General features: G+C 44.5%; 1 protein-coding gene and 1 non-coding gene across 2 annotated transcripts in view; one reads left to right on the top strand and one right to left on the bottom strand.

Annotated features, from left to right (window-relative positions):
• Nucleotides 1-7,328: 7,328 nt before the first annotated feature.
• On the top strand, nucleotides 7,329-7,438 carry LOC118154943 (U6 spliceosomal RNA). Its single transcript, XR_004745193.1, has one exon. It is a non-coding gene; the product is annotated as a U6 spliceosomal RNA (small nuclear RNA).
• Nucleotides 7,439-13,552: 6,114 nt separating this feature from the next.
• GYPC (glycophorin C (Gerbich blood group)) overlaps nucleotides 13,553-18,089 on the bottom strand; it is a 35,222-nt gene continuing 30,685 nt past the window's right edge. Inside the window, exons 2-3 of the mRNA XM_008999045.5 lie at nucleotides 16,192-16,248; nucleotides 13,553-14,267 (exon numbers count right to left, since the gene is read on the bottom strand). Of these exons, the coding sequence (XP_008997293.1) occupies nucleotides 14,071-14,267; nucleotides 16,192-16,248 (254 nt within the window). The 3' untranslated portion in view covers nucleotides 13,553-14,070. The remainder of the gene's footprint in view (nucleotides 14,268-16,191; nucleotides 16,249-18,089) is intronic.

Here is an 18,089-nt window from a genome sequence, read left to right as displayed (position 1 = left end):
TCAAGTTGACGTGGATGGTCAGCCACTGTGGGCTTCATCTTCAATGTCTTCTTGTCCGTTCTTAAAAGAAGTTATCCATTTGGAAACTGCTGATTTTGTGGAGTGGGGGGGGCAGTTTCCACAGACTTTTCATAAGGCATCAATTATTTCATCCTTCTTCCATGTAAGCCTCACTACAAATTTGCTCTTTGTTTTTGCTTCGATTTTTGCAGAATTCTCTTAATGCCTTAAACTGGATCCTCACTGCATGTTATAACAAGTTAGTATGAGTTTATTTGGGTGCAAAAAAGTTTGAAATCCGTGCTTAGTTTTTTTATAATATGCATTTTCTATGAACACTCTGAAGACCCTTTGATTTTTTAATCAAATTAGCATTTTATTTTATTTTCATATGCGGTCTTTTAAACATTTTCTCATTTCCATTATTATTTCTCTGACTCATGTGTTATTCTGAAGTATTTTGTTGAATTTATGTATATGTGTGTGTGTGTGTGTATATATTATCTTTATGTTATTGATTTTTAACTTAATTTCGTCATGGCCAGAATATAGGGTTTATAAGATCCCAAGATACCAATCCTTTGACAGTAGTTGAGACTTGTTTTTTTTTTTTTTTTTTTTTGGCCTTAGTATGTTAATAAGTTTTGTAAATATTTTTTGTTCGTTTTTTGTTTTTTTGAGACAGAGTCTTGCTCCTTTGCCTGGGCTGGAGTGCAGTGGCATGATCTTGGCTCACTGCAACCTCTGCCTCCCTAGTTCAAGTGATTCTCCTTTCTTAGCCTCCTAAGTAGCTGGGACTACAGGCGCACATCACCATGGCTGGCTAATTTTTATTTTTTATTTTTTAGTAGAGATGAGGTTTGACCACATTGCCAGGGCTGGTCTTGAACTCCTGACCTTGTGATCCACCTGCTTCAGCCTCTCAAAGTCCTGGGATTACAGGTATGAGCCATTGTGCCCAGACCAAGTTTTGTAAATATTCTATGTAGACTTTGAAGGGAGTATGTATTTGTTTACTGTTGGATGCTATGGATATTAACTATTATTTATTTACCTGTTCATTGTTGTTTTTCATCTTCTGTCATCTCTATCTACCTTCTATCCACTTACCTACCTACCTTCCTTCTTGATCTCCATTATATCAAGACTGGTGTATTTTTCAAGTGTTATGTGTCTCCTTTCTTCTCTCTCTCTCCCTTCCTTCCTTCTTCACTCCCTCTTTGAAAGATAGCTGTGTCAATATATCCTGAAATAATGGTGGATTTGTCTATTTCTCTGTGAAGTTCCTGCCAACATTTGCTTTATATGTTTCAAAACTGTATTTCTAGATGCATACAAGTTTATAACTTTTATATTAGCTTTGGGGAGTTGGTATTCACACTTTTTTTTTTTACTTTTATCCTTTCTGCATTAAGTTTTAGAACTATTTTTTAACAATAGCATGTTTTACTTTCCTATTATGACAATGACAATCTTCTAAGTGGAAAATTTAATAGATTCCATTAATTATATTTCTAATATAACTGATTGATTTCTAATAATTCTAATAACTCACTTTGTACTTTCTGTCCAATCTTTTCTGTATTTGTTTCTCTTGCTTTATTTTGAATGGATTAGACATTTTTTTCTTATCCATTTTTTTGGGCTCTGATTTAGAATTCAGATATATTTTCCTCTTACTTATTTAACAGGTTTGTGTAACTTATCAAAGTCAAAATTTAAAAAATTATAATTTCCCAAACAATACAGGACCCAAGAACATGCTAATTTTAACTGCCCAGTGTTTCAGTTTTACCATATTTCTAACCTTATTGAATATAATAATAATTGTTATATTTGTAAAATCAGTATTTGTTTAGATTTACTTACATTTTGTCATCATGTTCTTGATGAATATGAATTCTAGGTTGACAGTTTTCTATACTTTCTCCTTGAAAGTATTATTTCAGTTTTTGTGGCTTCCTTTGTTGCTGTTGAGAAGACGTTTGCCAAAATACTGTTGACACGTTAAAATTTAGCATATATTTCCTTTCACATTACTGCTAATACATTCTTATTCTCATCACTATTTAGCACTTCCACTATGATATATCCAGGTGTAAATTCTTTGTATTTATCCTATTTAGGTCTTTGAGATTTCTGTATTCTGAAAATTGGTGTCTTTAATTAATCCTGGAAAGTTCTCAGTTATCTATCACCTTCTACCATTTCTTCCTTCCCCTTCTGGAAATCTGGTTAGATGTAGTCCAGCTCTCCTTTCTGAGTTGTCCACGTATCTTTCATGCACATCTCAAGTATGGACTTAGTTTTGCTCAACATACTTGGTGCTCAGGGAGCCCATTTGCTAGGAGAGTCTGGTTTTCTGGGTCTCCCTTGCCAGGCAAATACTTTTACTTCCTGAGTCAGCAAGCTGGTGCCTTTCTGCATCTTTGCTTCTTTTCTGAGTCCACAGAAACATCCTTCTTGAGTTTGAGGCTACTTTCCATCTTTTGTGCTTTATCTCATATCACCATATGTTTAGAACAGAAGTGATGCATCTGAAGAGGAAGTTTACTTGTGCTATCTTGACAGAAAACATTACTTCTAAAAGTATATAAAAAGTGATAATAATGATGTTAAACAAATTAAATGAGCTTTCCTTTGTTGCATGATCTTTGCTCCCAGTTTTGCTTTGTCATGTAATCTGATAAAGGAGTGTGGGTTCATGTGCTGTAAGTGTTCACATGTTTGTGGGCCTTAATGTCTTAGTAGGTGGATGTTAAGGAATTGTATGGTGAGATACCCAGGAAACGAATTTTCATGCTCTTCACTTCTTTTCTGGAGATAATGGGTTCTTCTGAATTAGGGACTTTGAAAAATGGCAGGAATTTCCATCATTCTGGCCTGTGGTGAAGGCAGATTCCCTCTAGTCCATCTCATGACATGAAAAGTGGAGTTTCTGAATTCCAAGTCTGATGGTGCCACTCCCTGCTGAGAATCCTCCTGGGGAGCCTACTGATTACAGAGCAAAGTAGAAACTTCATAGCTGGACCCACAAGGCTGTCAGTGAGCATCTTCTTGTTTCCTTCCCTATCCTTGCCTCCTGCTGCCGTCCCCGCTCCACTTATAAGCTCCAGCTACTCATAGCACTTTGGACATGTCCTGGCCATTTCTACCTAATCATTTCCCTCTTCCTGAAATCCCCCATTCGCTAGCTCAGATAACTGATAACTCTGATAACTCAATCATGCCTCCTTACCCATTCGGTACTGACAGAGTTCTTCCTCTAAGAAGGTTTTCTTGGTCAACTCCTCTCTCTCCATCTTGCCATCTTCCAGGTCATGCATTGAAGCATCCTGCAGTTTTCTCTCTCTTATCATAGATAATCAAGATGATTCACTTTTTCTCTTTTGGTTCTGAAGACCACCCCCTTGGGGGTGGGCTGGAAAATACTGTGAAATTTACAAAAGTACCAATTCTTGGTGAGGCTCATCTAATATTTTAAATTCTTTTTATTATATATTTTTGATAGGGGATGTGGAAAAGTACTTGATAGGAAGGGATCCAGAAACAATGACTCAAAAGACACCCATAAAGCTATCTGATCCTGGAAGGCAAAGAGAAGAGGTGCAGCCTGAGGCTCCCTCCTGTCTCGGCCTCTGAAGCGGGTAGGCTCTTGAAAAAACTTCCTTCATTTTGATGGAAACTTCTTTTAATGGTTTTAGCACCCTGAGCAATTACCCTTAATATGCAGGCGAACATTTCCAATCTTTTATGTGCTTTTGTAGCATGCTTGAGTTTATATTGGGTATATTGTGTATTTTAATGTTTTTCACTTAACATTATATCACAAGCATTTCCTCAAATTATTACAAATTCTTTGTAATACCGTTTTCTTGCTGTAGAATATTTAATTGGAAGTCTGCATCATAATTCTCTTAACATTCCCCTAACGATGCAAATTTAGTAGTATTTTATCTATGGCAAATAGAGCTATTATAAGCCTTTTTCAAACGGAAATTTTGGCCTATATTTCAGGATAGACTTTTAGAGGTAGAAGTTCTGGATCAAAGAATATGAACATTTATAAGATTCTTGGCACACTGCCAAGTGTACTGTCAGAGAAGTCATGCCCATGTTTATGTTCACCAGCCAGTGTGAGCCTAGTGACCTTGGGTAAGATTCTTTTAAATGATCTGTGCCCTAATTAATATGTTAAAATGCAATACACACATGTACACCCATATTTACTACACATATGTATGCACATACATGCATATATATGAACATATACATAAGCATATACCTATCTATATCTAAATCAAATCTATCTGTGTCTCTAACTGTAAAGTTGGCCCTTGAACAATGTGAGGGTTAGGAGTACCACCCCCATCCCCACACAGTCAGAAATACATAAGTCTTTTGACTTCCCCAAAACTTAACTACTAATAGACTACTGTTGAGTGGAAGCCTTACCTATAATCTTAATCAATTGTTATATGTATTATATAGTGTGTTCTCGTAATAAAGTAAGTGACAGAAAAGAAAACATTCCTAAGAAAATCATAAGAACTGCGTGAGGTGACCTGGGCTTGTAATCCTAGCTACTTGGGAGGCTGAGGTAGGAGGGTGCTTGCGCCCAGCGGTCCAAAGCTGCAGTGAGCTATGATTTTAATACTGCCCTCCAGCCTGGGCAACAGAAAGAGACTGTGGCTTAAAAACATTATGAAGAGAAAAAGAAAATCATAAGGAAGAGAAAATATATTCGATACATTTATTATTCATCAAGTGGAAGTGGATCATCGAAAGATCTTCACCTTCATGTTGAGCAGGCTGAGGAGAAGGGGTTGGTCTTGCTGTCTTGGGGGTAGCAGAGGTGGAAGAAAATCTACACGTGAGTGAACCCTGTGCTGTTCACGGATCAGCGGTGTGCTATGTATACATATCTATATTTTTATCTTTTGATTAGTGATGCAGCTGCACATTTTTTTCCTGCTGGAATCATTTTTCAATGGCAGGTGATTAATAGTGGGTGGAATAAACAACTTGCAGAACTTCCTTCTACGTCCCTGGGGGCAGCTGCAGTTAGCTGCCAAGAATTCCAATTTAGCTCAGCTGTTTAAAATCTCCAGCCTTGGTTTAAAAATCAACATGTCTATGAGGGGAAAATCTCTCTCCACATAAACAAACAAAAAAATATCATTCTTACAGTATATTTCAACAGGGTATTGATAAAAACGAAAAATACTCATGGTAAAGAGCTTTCTTTACTTTTAGGCACCTTTGCATCTCACTGCCTTGGCCAATTCTAAGTTTAATGAAGAAGACGGGAGCAAGGTTTTTTTTTTTTTTTTTTGAGACGGAGTTTCGCTCTTGTTACCCAGGCTGGAGTGCAATGGCGCAATCTCGGCTCACCGCAACCTCCGCCCCCTGGGTTCAGGCAATTCTCCTGCCTCAGCCTCCTGGGATTACCCCCCCTTTTTCTTTTTGAGACAGAGTCTTGCTATGTCATCCAGGCTGGAGTGCAGTGGCTCAATCTCAGCTCACTGCAACCTTTACCTCCCTAGTTCAAGAAATTCTTTTGCCTCAGCCTCCCGAGTAGCTGGGATTACAGGAACGTGCCATCACACCCCGCAAATCTTTGTATTTTTAGTAGAGATGGAGTTTTGCTATGTTGGTCAGGCTAGCCTCCAACTCTTGACCTCAAGTGATCTGCCTGCCTCGGCCTCCCAAAGTGCTGGGATTACAGGTGTGAGCCACCATGCCCAGCCTATCATCCATTTTTTACTAATGAGGAAAAAAGCTCCAAGAGGAGAGCCACCTGACTCTGCTCCATGTCCTCTCCCAGGATCCTCCTTGTCTTATTCACCTAGTGAATATCAACTGTAAGACACCAACAGATTCAATCGTCACGTCCACCTGTGGGGGTCCAGTCATTGCACAGTACCGTGTTGAATGGATGCCTAGTATTCCTCAAGTTTCAAGTACTGCACAAATATCCAGTATTTCACAGGTGCCAGTATTGATCAGATGCTAGTGTTGCACAACCATACCCAGTATTACACAGGTACTTATTGCCCAGGTGCAAATGTTGTTTGATACTAATGTTGTACAGGTGTCCAGTATTGCATGGGTGCCCATAGTATTGCTCAGGTGCCCAGTGTTACACAGATGCCTAGTATTGCATAGGTGCTCAGTATTGCATAGGGGCCAGTATTGCACAGATATTCTGTATGGCACAGGTGTTGATATTGCTCAGATGCTAGTGGTACACAGCTGTTCAGTACTGCTTAGATGCTAGCACTGTACCAGCACCAGTAATGCCCAGGTGGCTAGTATTCCATAGCTAGCCAGCATTGCACAGGTGCCCAGTACAGAACAGATGCCAGCATTGCACAGGTATCCAGTACTTACAACATATGTGGAGCCTCTGGCATCTCCATGACCTCATGTTTTAAGAAAGTGAGAAAGTGGGAGACAGGTCCCATACTGGATTTTGTAACCTTGTCTGAAACACTTCCGGGTATTTTGCTTCACTTCGAGCACAGCCCTTTTTTCTGTCTCATGTTCTCACATGGGCGCAGGATGGCATTCTGACCTGAGAAGGGTGTCAGAGCTGAGCCTGGGAAAATGGTCATCTATGTTTTCTTCCCTTCTGTGTCCATCCCACCATACACTGCACACACATGCCTCGGCACCTTTTCTGCTCTCTCATCTCCAGATGAAGAGGGAAGGTGGTGGGCCTTCTCACTATTCTCCCTGCATCCTCCCTGCCTGGAGGGACATACCTGACAGAGAGCTTTCTAATACTCTGCCAAAGAAGAAAACTTGAAGGGTAGCATTTCTTTGTGTGTGTGTGTGTGTGTGATTCCTCTAAATTTTATTTTATTTTATTTTAATTTATTTATTTTGCTTTAGGTGCATAGTACATCTGGCATTTCTCCCCATGTTATCCTTCCCCACCCTCCCCTCCCTCCCCACCCCCTGCTGAAAATAGCATTTCTGACTCACTTGGGGTCAAAAGCTTGGCCTTCCCCTGGCCTCCCAGACGCATAGAGGGCAGGTCTCATGAGGTATCCTGTGTGAATCCTTTGCTTTCATTTTCTCTCTGGGATCCTAGTTAGGTATCTTTTGTTGCAGAGGAGCTGCAGATGTGTCTATGTGATACTTAAAAACTTGGTTTCTTCCACAGAGATTTTAGTTACAAAGGCAGATGAATGGTCTTCATCCACAAACTAAACAGGTCTAGTTTGATGTTTTGCTCCAGGGGCTGTGTGTTCTGTACATGTGGTGCTTCATAACCAGTTCAGGGTCATATTGATTCACAACTGTGTTAAAAGAAGATTTTGGTGTTCACTTCGGCAGCACATATACTAAAACTGCAATGATACAGAGATTAGCATGGCCCCTGTGCACAGATGACATGCACATGCACATTCATAAAGCATTCCATATTTTTATTTTAAAAAAAGAGGATTTTGCCTCCATGCTGAGTCATCTCTCATAAGGTGCTTTTCCCTCTTCAGGTCTCATTAATTTCTAGGCTGTCTTCCGCCCCACAGTTTGGATGCAACGTGATTTGCGAATCCGACCATATCTACACCCACTTTCCTCCTGTAAAGGGCTCACCTTCAAAGCAACATCAGTGCCCCACAGCCTAGTGGTCAGCCCCCTCATTACCTGGTTCTTTGCAGTCTCTGCATCTGGAGTCATCCTCGATTACTTCCATCCATTCCTCAAGCTCAGGAAGAACTGCACACTTGCAGGTTCCAATATCACCTCAATTTCTCTACATTTGTCATCCCCGTACCTAGAGAGCTCCTTAAAAACCCACCTCAGAATTCTCCCTCCAACAGTCCTTCCCTGACCTCCCCTCAGGCCAATTGGTCCTCCATGATGGACTCTTTGCACCTTGAGCTATTTTAACACATCTCTTATTGAAGCCAGTGTCCTCCAGGGCACCAGCAAGGCCTTGTTCAGCTCCAAGTCTCTGACATTGCACCTCCTGTGGTGTAAATGCAGAGAACATTTGCATCCTGAATGAAGGAACTAATGGTGTTATCTCTGCCTGGGAACTGAGGTCTGGATGCCTACCATCCTTTTACCCTAACACCTCCATTTGTCACCTTAGGAAGACAATGCCCATGCACTGCAGCTATGAGCAAAGCGGTCCTTCCTGGGCCAGGCATGGTGGCTCACGCCTGTAATCTTAGCACTTTGGGAGGCCAAGGCAGTGGATCACCTGAGGTCAGGAGTTCAAGACCAGCCTGGCCAACATGGTGAAACCGCATCTCTACTAAAAATACAAAAAATTAGCTGGGTGTGGTGGCGGGCAGCTATAATCCCAGCTACTTGGGAGGCTGAGGCAGGAGAATTGCTTGAACTTGGGAGGCAGAGGTTGCAGTGAGCTGAGATCATGCCATTGCACTCCAGCCTGGGCAACAGAATGAGACTCCATCTCACTAAAAAAAAAAAAAAAAAAAAAAAAGGAAACCACAATGGCATGTGTATACCTATGTAATAAATCTGTATGTTCTGCACATGTACCCCATATCTTAAAGTATAATAATAAAAAAGAAAAAAAAATGATCCTTCCCTGGAGAAAGGAGTGGCCTGACCCTGGGTATCTCAGTAAGCCCAGAGATGCTTTATCTTGAGAGAGCGAATATAGAACTTGGTCCTAAGTACTTTTTGAAAGAGAAAAATGATAATAATTTCAGCTACTTGAAAAACAAAAGGTGGCTAATGTATTTGGTTCTAAAAAGACTAGGAGATCTGCATATCTTAAGCATCAGCTTTGGAGCTCTATAATGTTGGCAAGAGACCTCTTGATCACAGGATGATCTTAGAATAGAGGCTGGTGAACTCCACCCAACCTCATTGCCAGGCCTCTGGATTTATGGATCCACCCAAGAACCAAGACATTCTCACAGCTGTATGCCTCTATGTGTTCCTGTCATAGCAAACCAATGAAAATGACCAAGCCTGCATCGAGGTCTTTCATACACTGGCCAGAGGATGGAGAAAAGTTTTCTTCTTTCAACTCTTGCATGTGGTTTAAGAAACAGAAGATGTTTTTGATTTTCTGGAGAGAAAGCTGGGATACTTTAAAGACCGACGGGTTCTGTTATTTAGTTCATTGCATTGTTCATTCAGCAACTATCTATTGAGTACTCATGGGTACCAGGCATGATGTTAGACAGTGCTTCCTCATTGGGAGACAGTTCCCCATGGGTCTCTCGCATTTTTCACATCTGTTGAGTGAGGCAGGAACTGCACTGTGTTCTTGACTATCTTTTCCAAGATGTTAGTGTATTAAACAGTCTTGGAAGACCAAGTAGTAGCTCCCTCTAGAGCAAAAGGCAGGCATTTTACTGCCCATTATGGATTCTGATTTTCTTGGTTCAAGATTTCTCTTCTGGAACTCAACCCACCATATGGATAAACATCCTCTGAGATCACCCACATCACCCATGTGGAACTTGGTGATGAGGAGATCTCATTCAACTACACTGATGTCATGCTGCTTGCTGGGCTGTAAGTAATAAAACCTTTGTCTCTGACCCAGGAATCTCATGTCTTCTGTCCGCATCTGTGAAACTGGTATAGTCTGAGTTGCTCACTTAAAAGCAGGGCAAAGCCTCAGACCTTTCACAATTCTTGGCAAGCTATGTCCTCATTTAAATTACTACTCAAAACACTAAAATGCAAATATTTTGGTCATCATAATACTGATAAGAACCCTGGAGCCCGAGAAGTTAAGTAACTCTTCCCAGTCCAGAGCGAGTTAGTGCCTGAGGTGAGATTTTTGTCCAAGTCTGTCCAATTCCAGAGCCAATTCTCTTTTCCTAACATCATGCTGACATGCTAAATTGCAAGCATTAAAATGCCTGTAGCTCTACTTGTGGCACTGGGCCAGTTAAAATCCTGTTGGCCCCTAAATCGTTCCCGTTGCTATGATGATAAAAATATTTAGGTAAGGAATGAAAAACAATTGGGCAGCCTCTCTGCTGGGAGGATAAAAAGATAAAATCACAAAGGGGAGTTCCTTCCATTAAAAAAAGAAGGGAAAATTCTCTCTAATATTTACATAACAGTTGGCTCAAAGCCTTGACCTCCTGCTGCTGCTTCTGGTGAATGGATGAGATCCATCTCTCTCCAGGCAGGATGGGCCGAGTCATGTGAAATTCAGACTAAACAATGGGGCAGCTGGAGGAGCAGGCGAGCCCCAGGTTGGGGAGGCCTCCAGCTCCATGGCCTGGGTCTGAGCCTTGCTAGGCCTTTTGAAGCCCTTTTGTGAATTTCCATGTTGCATTTTCAGCTTTTGTCTTGTTTAATTTGATCACTGTCTTATCCATATGATAGAGACTGACCTGTTCCTTCAGGAGCTCTTGATTACCTATGCACCAAAGTCCAAATTTCTTAGCTTGGAATAGAAGCCACTCTGTGGTGAAGCCCTTAGAAACTGTGCAGCTGACCCAAGCCTCCCTTCCTCTCTAAAGCCTTTCCTAAGTCCATCTCACTCCCGAGATAGAACCGATCCTGCTCTCCTTAGTGTTTTAAATTGATTTGTGTCACCTCTCTCTCAGCATCCATATACTTTAGGCCTGGACCTATACAGCATCCATATACTAAGCCATGGACCCCTGAAGGCAGAGGCTGCTTTATTTAGCTATGTAATTCTAACACTTACATGGTACCTAATAAATGTTTGTGGATTACAGCTATATATTCAGACACACACACACACACACACACACACACACACACACACACACACATATTATCAATCTGTCTCTGGATCTGAAATTTAATCACTAAATACTCTTAGTTTGGGAATGAGCACTTTTAAGAAGCACAAATCATCTAAGAAGGGTTGGTAGGGATGCTTTGGCATGATGTAATCTAGATGATTGCTTTCCTTTTCATAAGAGTGGCCTGGGTGCAAGTGTCCTGGCTGCTGGAAGTGTGGACCAGGTGTGCCGGGCTGGCAGTACTTGCTATCTCTACAAGCTAATCATCCCACCAAGGGCAGGTAGGCTCCACTGCATCATCTCTTCCCACCAGGAAGAGCGACCTCTCATCCCAGGGCAGCTCTGATTGGGATTGGGGATGCTGGTAGAGGTGCCTGGGCCATCATTGTCCAGGACCACTGGGTGGCAGAGACCTGGCTTGGGATTCTTTGATCCCAGCACTGATGAATCATGCCAATATCCATGAGTCTTGATGTTACCTGCTCTGCTCCCTGTGGGGCTCCTGCTGACTCATCTTCACCTGCTGACGGGAGGCCAGAAGGGCCTGAGTTAAATGGTTCCTCTGCCATTAGAAGCCATGAGACCTCCAGCAAAGCTCATTGACCTTTCTGAGCCTTAATTTCTATAGCTCTAAAGGGAGAATAAGGATATCCACTTGCCAGGATTATTTTGAGGATTAAAGGAGGCTTATGTGCAAAGAAGCTGGGATTTTCTACAGAGCTCTGTCCCTTTCCTTCTTCTTCCAGCCCTTCTCTGGCCCATCCCTTCTCTTCCTTTCCTCTCCTTATTCTTCCTTCTTAACAGTTTTTTGACTCTGGTATGTGCAAATGTGTGCATTATTTACCCCAACTAACAATGGTTGCAGGCATGCTGCGGAATGACGTAGAGCATTGCTGGAGAAAGGGTCAAAGATTTAAAAACCTGGTCCCTAATCTAAGAGAGCATTATTAAGTGCTTGCCAGTGTGTACTCTCCCTGTGTGTCTGTGTGTGTGTGTGTGTGCGCGCGCGCGCAAGTGCATGTGCACCAGGGCATCATCTCTAAGTTGCCCTGCTCTCTGATGTGGCTTTCTGGCCTCTGCAGTTAGCCTGTGACAGCTCCCTTCTTGTGGCACCTGAGCTAGGCCACCTGGGACAACCCTGCTCTGCAGCTTCCATGTCATCACCACTGCTGCTGAGCCTGATTCTGGCTGGTTCTGGGGACCCAGTGGGCTGGGAGCAAACTGTGTTTCAATAGTTTTCCAGGACATTGGGCAGGCAGCAGGGTGAGGATGAATGGAGGTGAGGAAGGGGAGGTGAGAGGCCAGGGAGCCAGGCTTAGTATAGACAGCTCCTGGGCCCAATGAGGGAGAAAGGGGTGAGTTACCATCATCCTTCCTCCACACAGGCACCCGCACTCTAGGGGCTCTGGAGAGCTCTGGGCTTATCATCTATCTCGAGCCTTTTCAACCCAATGCATGTCTACGTGTGGGTTCTGGTGCCTCCTCTGTGCCTAGTGGACAGTGATCTGTGCTTCTAAACCTGGAAGATATGGTGCTCAAAAACCTGAAATGGCATTGCCACAGGAAGGGCTATTAGAAGCCATTTAGCCAAGTGTTTTCAAAATGTGCTCCAAGGACCACTTGGTCCACGAGTTCTTAGCAGGTATCCTGTGAGCAAATGGGGCCTCTGGCTCAACACACTTGGAAAAGGCTGTGTGCACTGTTCCCCTCCCACCAGCGTCAGCGTCCACACTGGGCCAGTGAAGATGCTGAGGAGTCTGCACGGTTTTCACTTTGCATGATACATCATTTTCTAAACTGCCTTGTACATATTTATAGATGAAGGCCTGAAAGCTTGGGTCACCAGGGAAAGGTCTCGCTTTTGGACCAGGCTTCTTCCATCACTGCTTCTGTGAGCTCCCGACTCATCCTCTCCACCATGGCTCCAGGACTGTCAGCTCTTCTGGCTGCTGGACATCCCACTGAGCTTGCATGCCCATAATCCTCCCAGGGAGATCTATGGGACTTTCTGCCAACTCCCAGGTGGAGATGGTGCAGCCTTGAGAAGCCTGGGCCCCAGGAAGTACCTAGGTGATCCCAGCACCTGGTGTGCAGTCTTTAATCTCACAGCTGCTGGTCCCTGAAGTGACAGCTAAGCTGTTGGGAATCTTGGAATAAATCACCTGGAAAGTGATGGTTAACCAGTTCATCTTCTCTTACTGCACCACACAGTTGATGACACTGGAAGATAGGGAGCTCTGAGCACTTGATCCTCAACGCTGGCAGTCAGTGTTGAGGAAATCAGCATCATTTCCATGTGAGGGAGAACACCAAAGCCAGAAGGGTCAAAAGAGTTGTTCAAGGTTCTGGGAGCTGGAAAGGGGAGCTGGGATCCAAAATCAGGCAGTGGAGCTCTGCAGTCTCTGCTCCCAGCACTGGTTGCCATGGTCACTGTTATCGGAAGGATGGGTGGGATTCACTCACAGTTTTGGATCAGGTCCATTTGTTCTAACACTGCATCTTGGAAAATCAGTGCTTCAGCCAGTGCCCTGGCCACTGGGACAGGCTATTTCTAGAGGGACATATCACCCTTCGTTTTGTTTCATACAGCTGGTGCCTCTGCAGGAAGAGGAAAGCTGATCACTCATCCTTCCTCCCTTGGCAGGCTTGGGAGCTGCCTGTACTGGTTGTGCTCTCTGAGAACTGGCCCTTGCAGGAGCCAGAAATGACTGCCCTGGCCCCGTCAGAGAACATAATATCGGACAGGTGAAAAGCAAGCCCTGGGTGGCGTTTATCTTTCCCCAGACAACTATAGTAATACTGTTGGACTCTGAATGCTCGGTTACGTTTCAAATTTATTTCCAATTGTTCTGAGCTGGATCAATGGGAGACAAAGGTACCTTTTAGCTCTGGCATCTGCTGTTCCCCGCAAATGTCAAGGGCTGACATTTGATGCCATTATCCCCAGTCAGCATACAGATGACTTATTTCCTTGCTTCCCCAGCCCCTGGGTACCCAGCACCCCTTCATCCTCAACAAGGACTTTCCTGCTAGTGACATGATGTTGTCCTGCACTGCCCAGGGGCCCTGTGTGCCCAGACTTTCTCCCACCTCGGTGGAGCAAAGGGTGGCCTCTGAGGTGGCCACTGCCTCCATGGGTCCCTGGGCGAGGCCTGATGAAGCTTGAGTCCTCCTCCATTCCTTCCTGGGCAGGCACCTAGTGTTCCCAGGTGCGAATCTTGGGAAGGAGCAAATGCTCTCTCCGGCTGCCTGGTGGTATCAGTAGGGGTGCTGGACAGTGGGGTACATTTTTCCTGATGGAGCTGAAGGCATTTGGGGAAGTAAAGTTTGTTGCCCCTCAAATAAAGTACTCCTTTCTGCTGCTGTCACCAGCATCCTGGAGGGCAGGGTCTCCCTGCAGTGCTGCGTCCGCACTCTCAGCAAACTCTGTGCCCTTGGCCTCATTGGTGTGGTACGTGCCCTTGTGCCGGCACATGTAGTGCAGCATGACGATGAGGAGGCAGACTAGGACGATGGCCACAGCGGCAATCACACCTGCAGGTGGGAAGATGTGCAAAAGTCAGCCTGAGCAGGGGCCCTGGGACCCTGGGTCCTGATGGGGGTCAGGACCCACAGGGGTTGTGTGAGGACAGATACGCTGCCACAAGCAAAACACATGCTCCTTGATTTATGATGGGAACCAGTTCCTGTAAACCCATAATAAGTCAAAATTATTGTAAGTGAAAAATGCGATTAGTACACCAAACCTACTGAGCGGCAAAACTTGGCCTGGCTTAGAGTAGCTTAAGCAGCCTCAGAACACTTACATTAACCTGAAGTTGTGCAAAATCATCTGGCCCAGAGACTATTTTATAATAAAGTGTATCACACTATGTATTGCCAGCCTGGGAAAGGATCAAAACTCAAAATTCAAAGTACGGTTCCTACTGAATATGTTTGAACCACTGTACGTCGGAGACATCCGTACCAACCCCAGACAGGCCACTTCATTCCTTTCACGTGCGTCATCAGCCTGTTGTGCGCTTGCCCTGGATCTCCGCCTTGCTAAAATGATCCTCCTCTCTCCTCTCCTCTCCCTCCTTCTCTCCCTTCTCTTTTTCTTCCCCACAGTTGTGCTACTAAGCACTCTGCAGAGAGCCTAGGATCCTATCCCAGGACTGAAACTCTTTTGGAGGTTTTCCATTGTAAAACCAGGAAAGTCCCAGAAAACAGTGCAGCGCTTGTTGCTCTACATACAGTATATGGTGGGTGGGGGGATTAGGCTATTCACTGTGCTTGGGGCAGGTTGTACAGCTTGTGTTTTCCAAAGGCCTGATGGCCCCTCCTCACCACCCTGCTCCCATTCCTTCCTGGGGAGTGAGGACTGTGGTGAATCTGCAGGAGGATCAGGACTTGGCCACAGAAAGGACCAAAGTAGGAGAGGGTCATGAGAGGGTGCCAAGCTGGTATGTATTGGGGGTGGTTACCCTTCACTTCTGCTGGGACTCCAGAGTGGTGGGGAAGGACAGTGTGAGGCTGCCCAGGAGGGATCAGATCATTCAGGGCCTGGAGAATGAGGGGGCAGCAGTCTCATGGGGTGGGGTGTTTGAATTTGGGCATTTACTCTGAAGCTGCAGAACAAGCCTCTGTCTTTTCTTAGAATGAGGGTTTATCTGGAGGCCTTGGGGAGGGACTGCTGGAGAATATGGAAAGTCTAAAACTGCTCCCAAGTGCCATCATTACGGAACAATTTCCTAAACTTCCTACTGCCTTCAGGGGAACAATTGTGTCTGCATAATGTTAATAATACCATCTAAGAAGAAAAAGAGCTCAGCGGCGCAATGAGTTGGAAACGCCAGGTTACACAGAGTCCAACAGGTGTCTTTGATTGCTTGCTGCTGCTGCTTTCTCTTTCTTTTTAAATTGTAGATGTTTCCTGAGTTATTAATAAGCTGCTGAGAAGTATGGACCTCAAAGAAGGACACAGGACACACAGCACCTCCAAAACTTGGTTGTTCCTGAAACACAGTTCGCAGTCACAGCCATGACCCATGGGGAGCCACGTGCCCAGGGTTCAAAGCAAGGTAAAAGTAGGCTCACATTTCCTTGAGGAGAGAAGGTTTGGGGCACATGGACCCAGGGCAGAAAATAATGTGAGATGAGGGAGATGGCAGAGAAGTCCAAGAAGCCTGGTCTGTCTACCTTCATCCCACCTCCACCCTTAACCTCCCTCACCAAAGCTGCTGTCTCTCTAGCCCCTGAATTCCTATGAGGGGCCAATAAATATATGTACATATGTACATACATGCATATTCACCCAGGGCTAGACTTCTCCATTCCACATTCAAAACCACCACTGAAGGACAGAAAAAAATGGCCATAGCCACCCCTACCCAAGTCCTTAGGTCAGTTCTCTCTGGATGTTTTCATCAAGGCCCCTCACCCTGGCTGCTTGAAGGGCTCTGCAGTGACAGCTCACCTGCAATGATGGCAATGTCTGTTGCAGTGGAGGTAGAGGCCATCCCTGGATCAGGCTCTGTGAACAGAGGACAAAAGTCTGAGGTCAGAAAGACTCTCCATGCCTAGAAGTACTGTGGCCCAAGCTGGATCCTTTGCTCAGGTGTGAGCAACTCTGTGAATGAGCCCTGGTGGACAGGGGCAGTGTGGTGCAGCCACTGACTCCTGGCAGGGGTGCACAAACCAGGAACCAGGTTCTGCTTGGTCAATGATGGATTGGAGGGAACTGTATGAACCTGAACCAACAGGTCACTCCAGGCCCATTTGAGTTCTCTGCTGTATGCCTGCACTGAGGGTGGTGCCTGCACCTGGTAGATGCCCAACAGATATCCGTGGTGTGTATGAAGGCAGGGACTCTTGTTGTGTTTAAGACAGACCATTTGTGGAGTACCTGATGCTCACACCAGGTGTCTCAGTCCATTTTGTATTGCTATAACAGAATACTTGGGTCATTTATAAAGAAGAGAGGTTTATTTGGCTCTCAGTTCTAGTGGCTGGGAAGTCCAAATTGGGCAGCTGCATCTGGTGAGGGCCTCATACTGCTCCCACTCACAGCAAAAATCAGAAGGGGAGGAGACATTTGCAAAGAGACCACAGGTGATAGAGAAAGCAAGAGAGTTTAGAAAGCTGAGCGTGCTTTCATAACACACTGCTCTCCAGTAACTAATTCAGTCCCATGAGAAAGAACTCCCTCCCTCCCTCAAGGGGGTATTAATCTATGCATGAGGGATCTGCCCCTAAGACTAAATATCTCCCCTGTATCCCACCCCCTCATTGGCACATTGGGAATCAAATTTCAACATTAGTTTTTGCAGGATTAAACCACATCCAAATCATAGCACCAGGTGTTACTTTAGCTCCCTTCTATCTACTATATCATTCAGTCTTCACAGCAATCCTATGAGGTGCCTGGTGTTACTGGCCCATCTCACAGGAAGAACACCAAGACTCAGAGATGTGATGTGCCCATGATCACACTGCTCATCCAATGTCAGGTCAGGACTTAGCCAGTGCTCTTGCCTCTGGAGAGCACTTCCTTTCTTTCTGTCTTGGAGAAGCCCTTCCCAGGTCTTTAGATCGACTCTCCTGTGGGAAAGACCACTTTATGGCACTGTCCAAGTTACTGGGTTTGTTTTTTCACATCTAGGAAACATGCAGGTCCCTGATATCTTAGACATCCGAGCCAGTCTCCATCGGGGACCTGCATGTTTCCTAGAGCTACCACAGAGAATGCCTTCTCTCTTCTGGGAGGTGATTGTGAAGAAGGATTTATTGGACCACAGAAATATCAGTGTTAACATGAGAAATTCCATGTTTGCATTATAATGGCTCTACATAATAAGACAGAGAAGGATACTTCATAATAGTCATTTCCACTCAGATAATCACTTTAATTATAGTGCTATGAGATCATTCTCCCCAGTGCAGTAACCAGATGCCTCTTTCTTATAAGATACTGGCTGCTGGTGTCAGGAGTTGTATTCCGTGAGGGGAAAACAGACTCCAGGCTAGAGGTCCACAGCGGGAAGCAGGTGGGCCAAGCTAGAGGAGTCTGGAATCAGTAAGGAGCTTAGAAGTGGGGAAGAACATAATGTAATGCATCGAGTCAGCAAAGGGACCCAGTGAACACACCAGGAGTCAGGGCCTGGAGAGCCAGGGACCTGGCAGAGTGGAGGGTCCAGTATTCACAGTGCTTCTTTAGTAGCAAGACCTGAAGCAGGAGCCATAGCAAGTTCAAGTGGGTGCTAGACTTTATTACACAGAGTGAACAAGTGCAGCCTCCAATTTAATATCTAGCAGATAGTAACTAGCCAATAAATACCCACTGAATGCATGAGTCAATGCATGCATATGTAATGA

This window comes from Callithrix jacchus, chromosome 6 (genome assembly GCF_049354715.1).
Source record: "Callithrix jacchus isolate 240 chromosome 6, calJac240_pri, whole genome shotgun sequence".
NCBI classification, from domain to species: Eukaryota; Metazoa; Chordata; class Mammalia; order Primates; family Cebidae; genus Callithrix; species Callithrix jacchus.
Note: the sequence above shows the minus strand (reverse complement) of the source record. Positions and strands in the feature narration are given on the sequence as shown.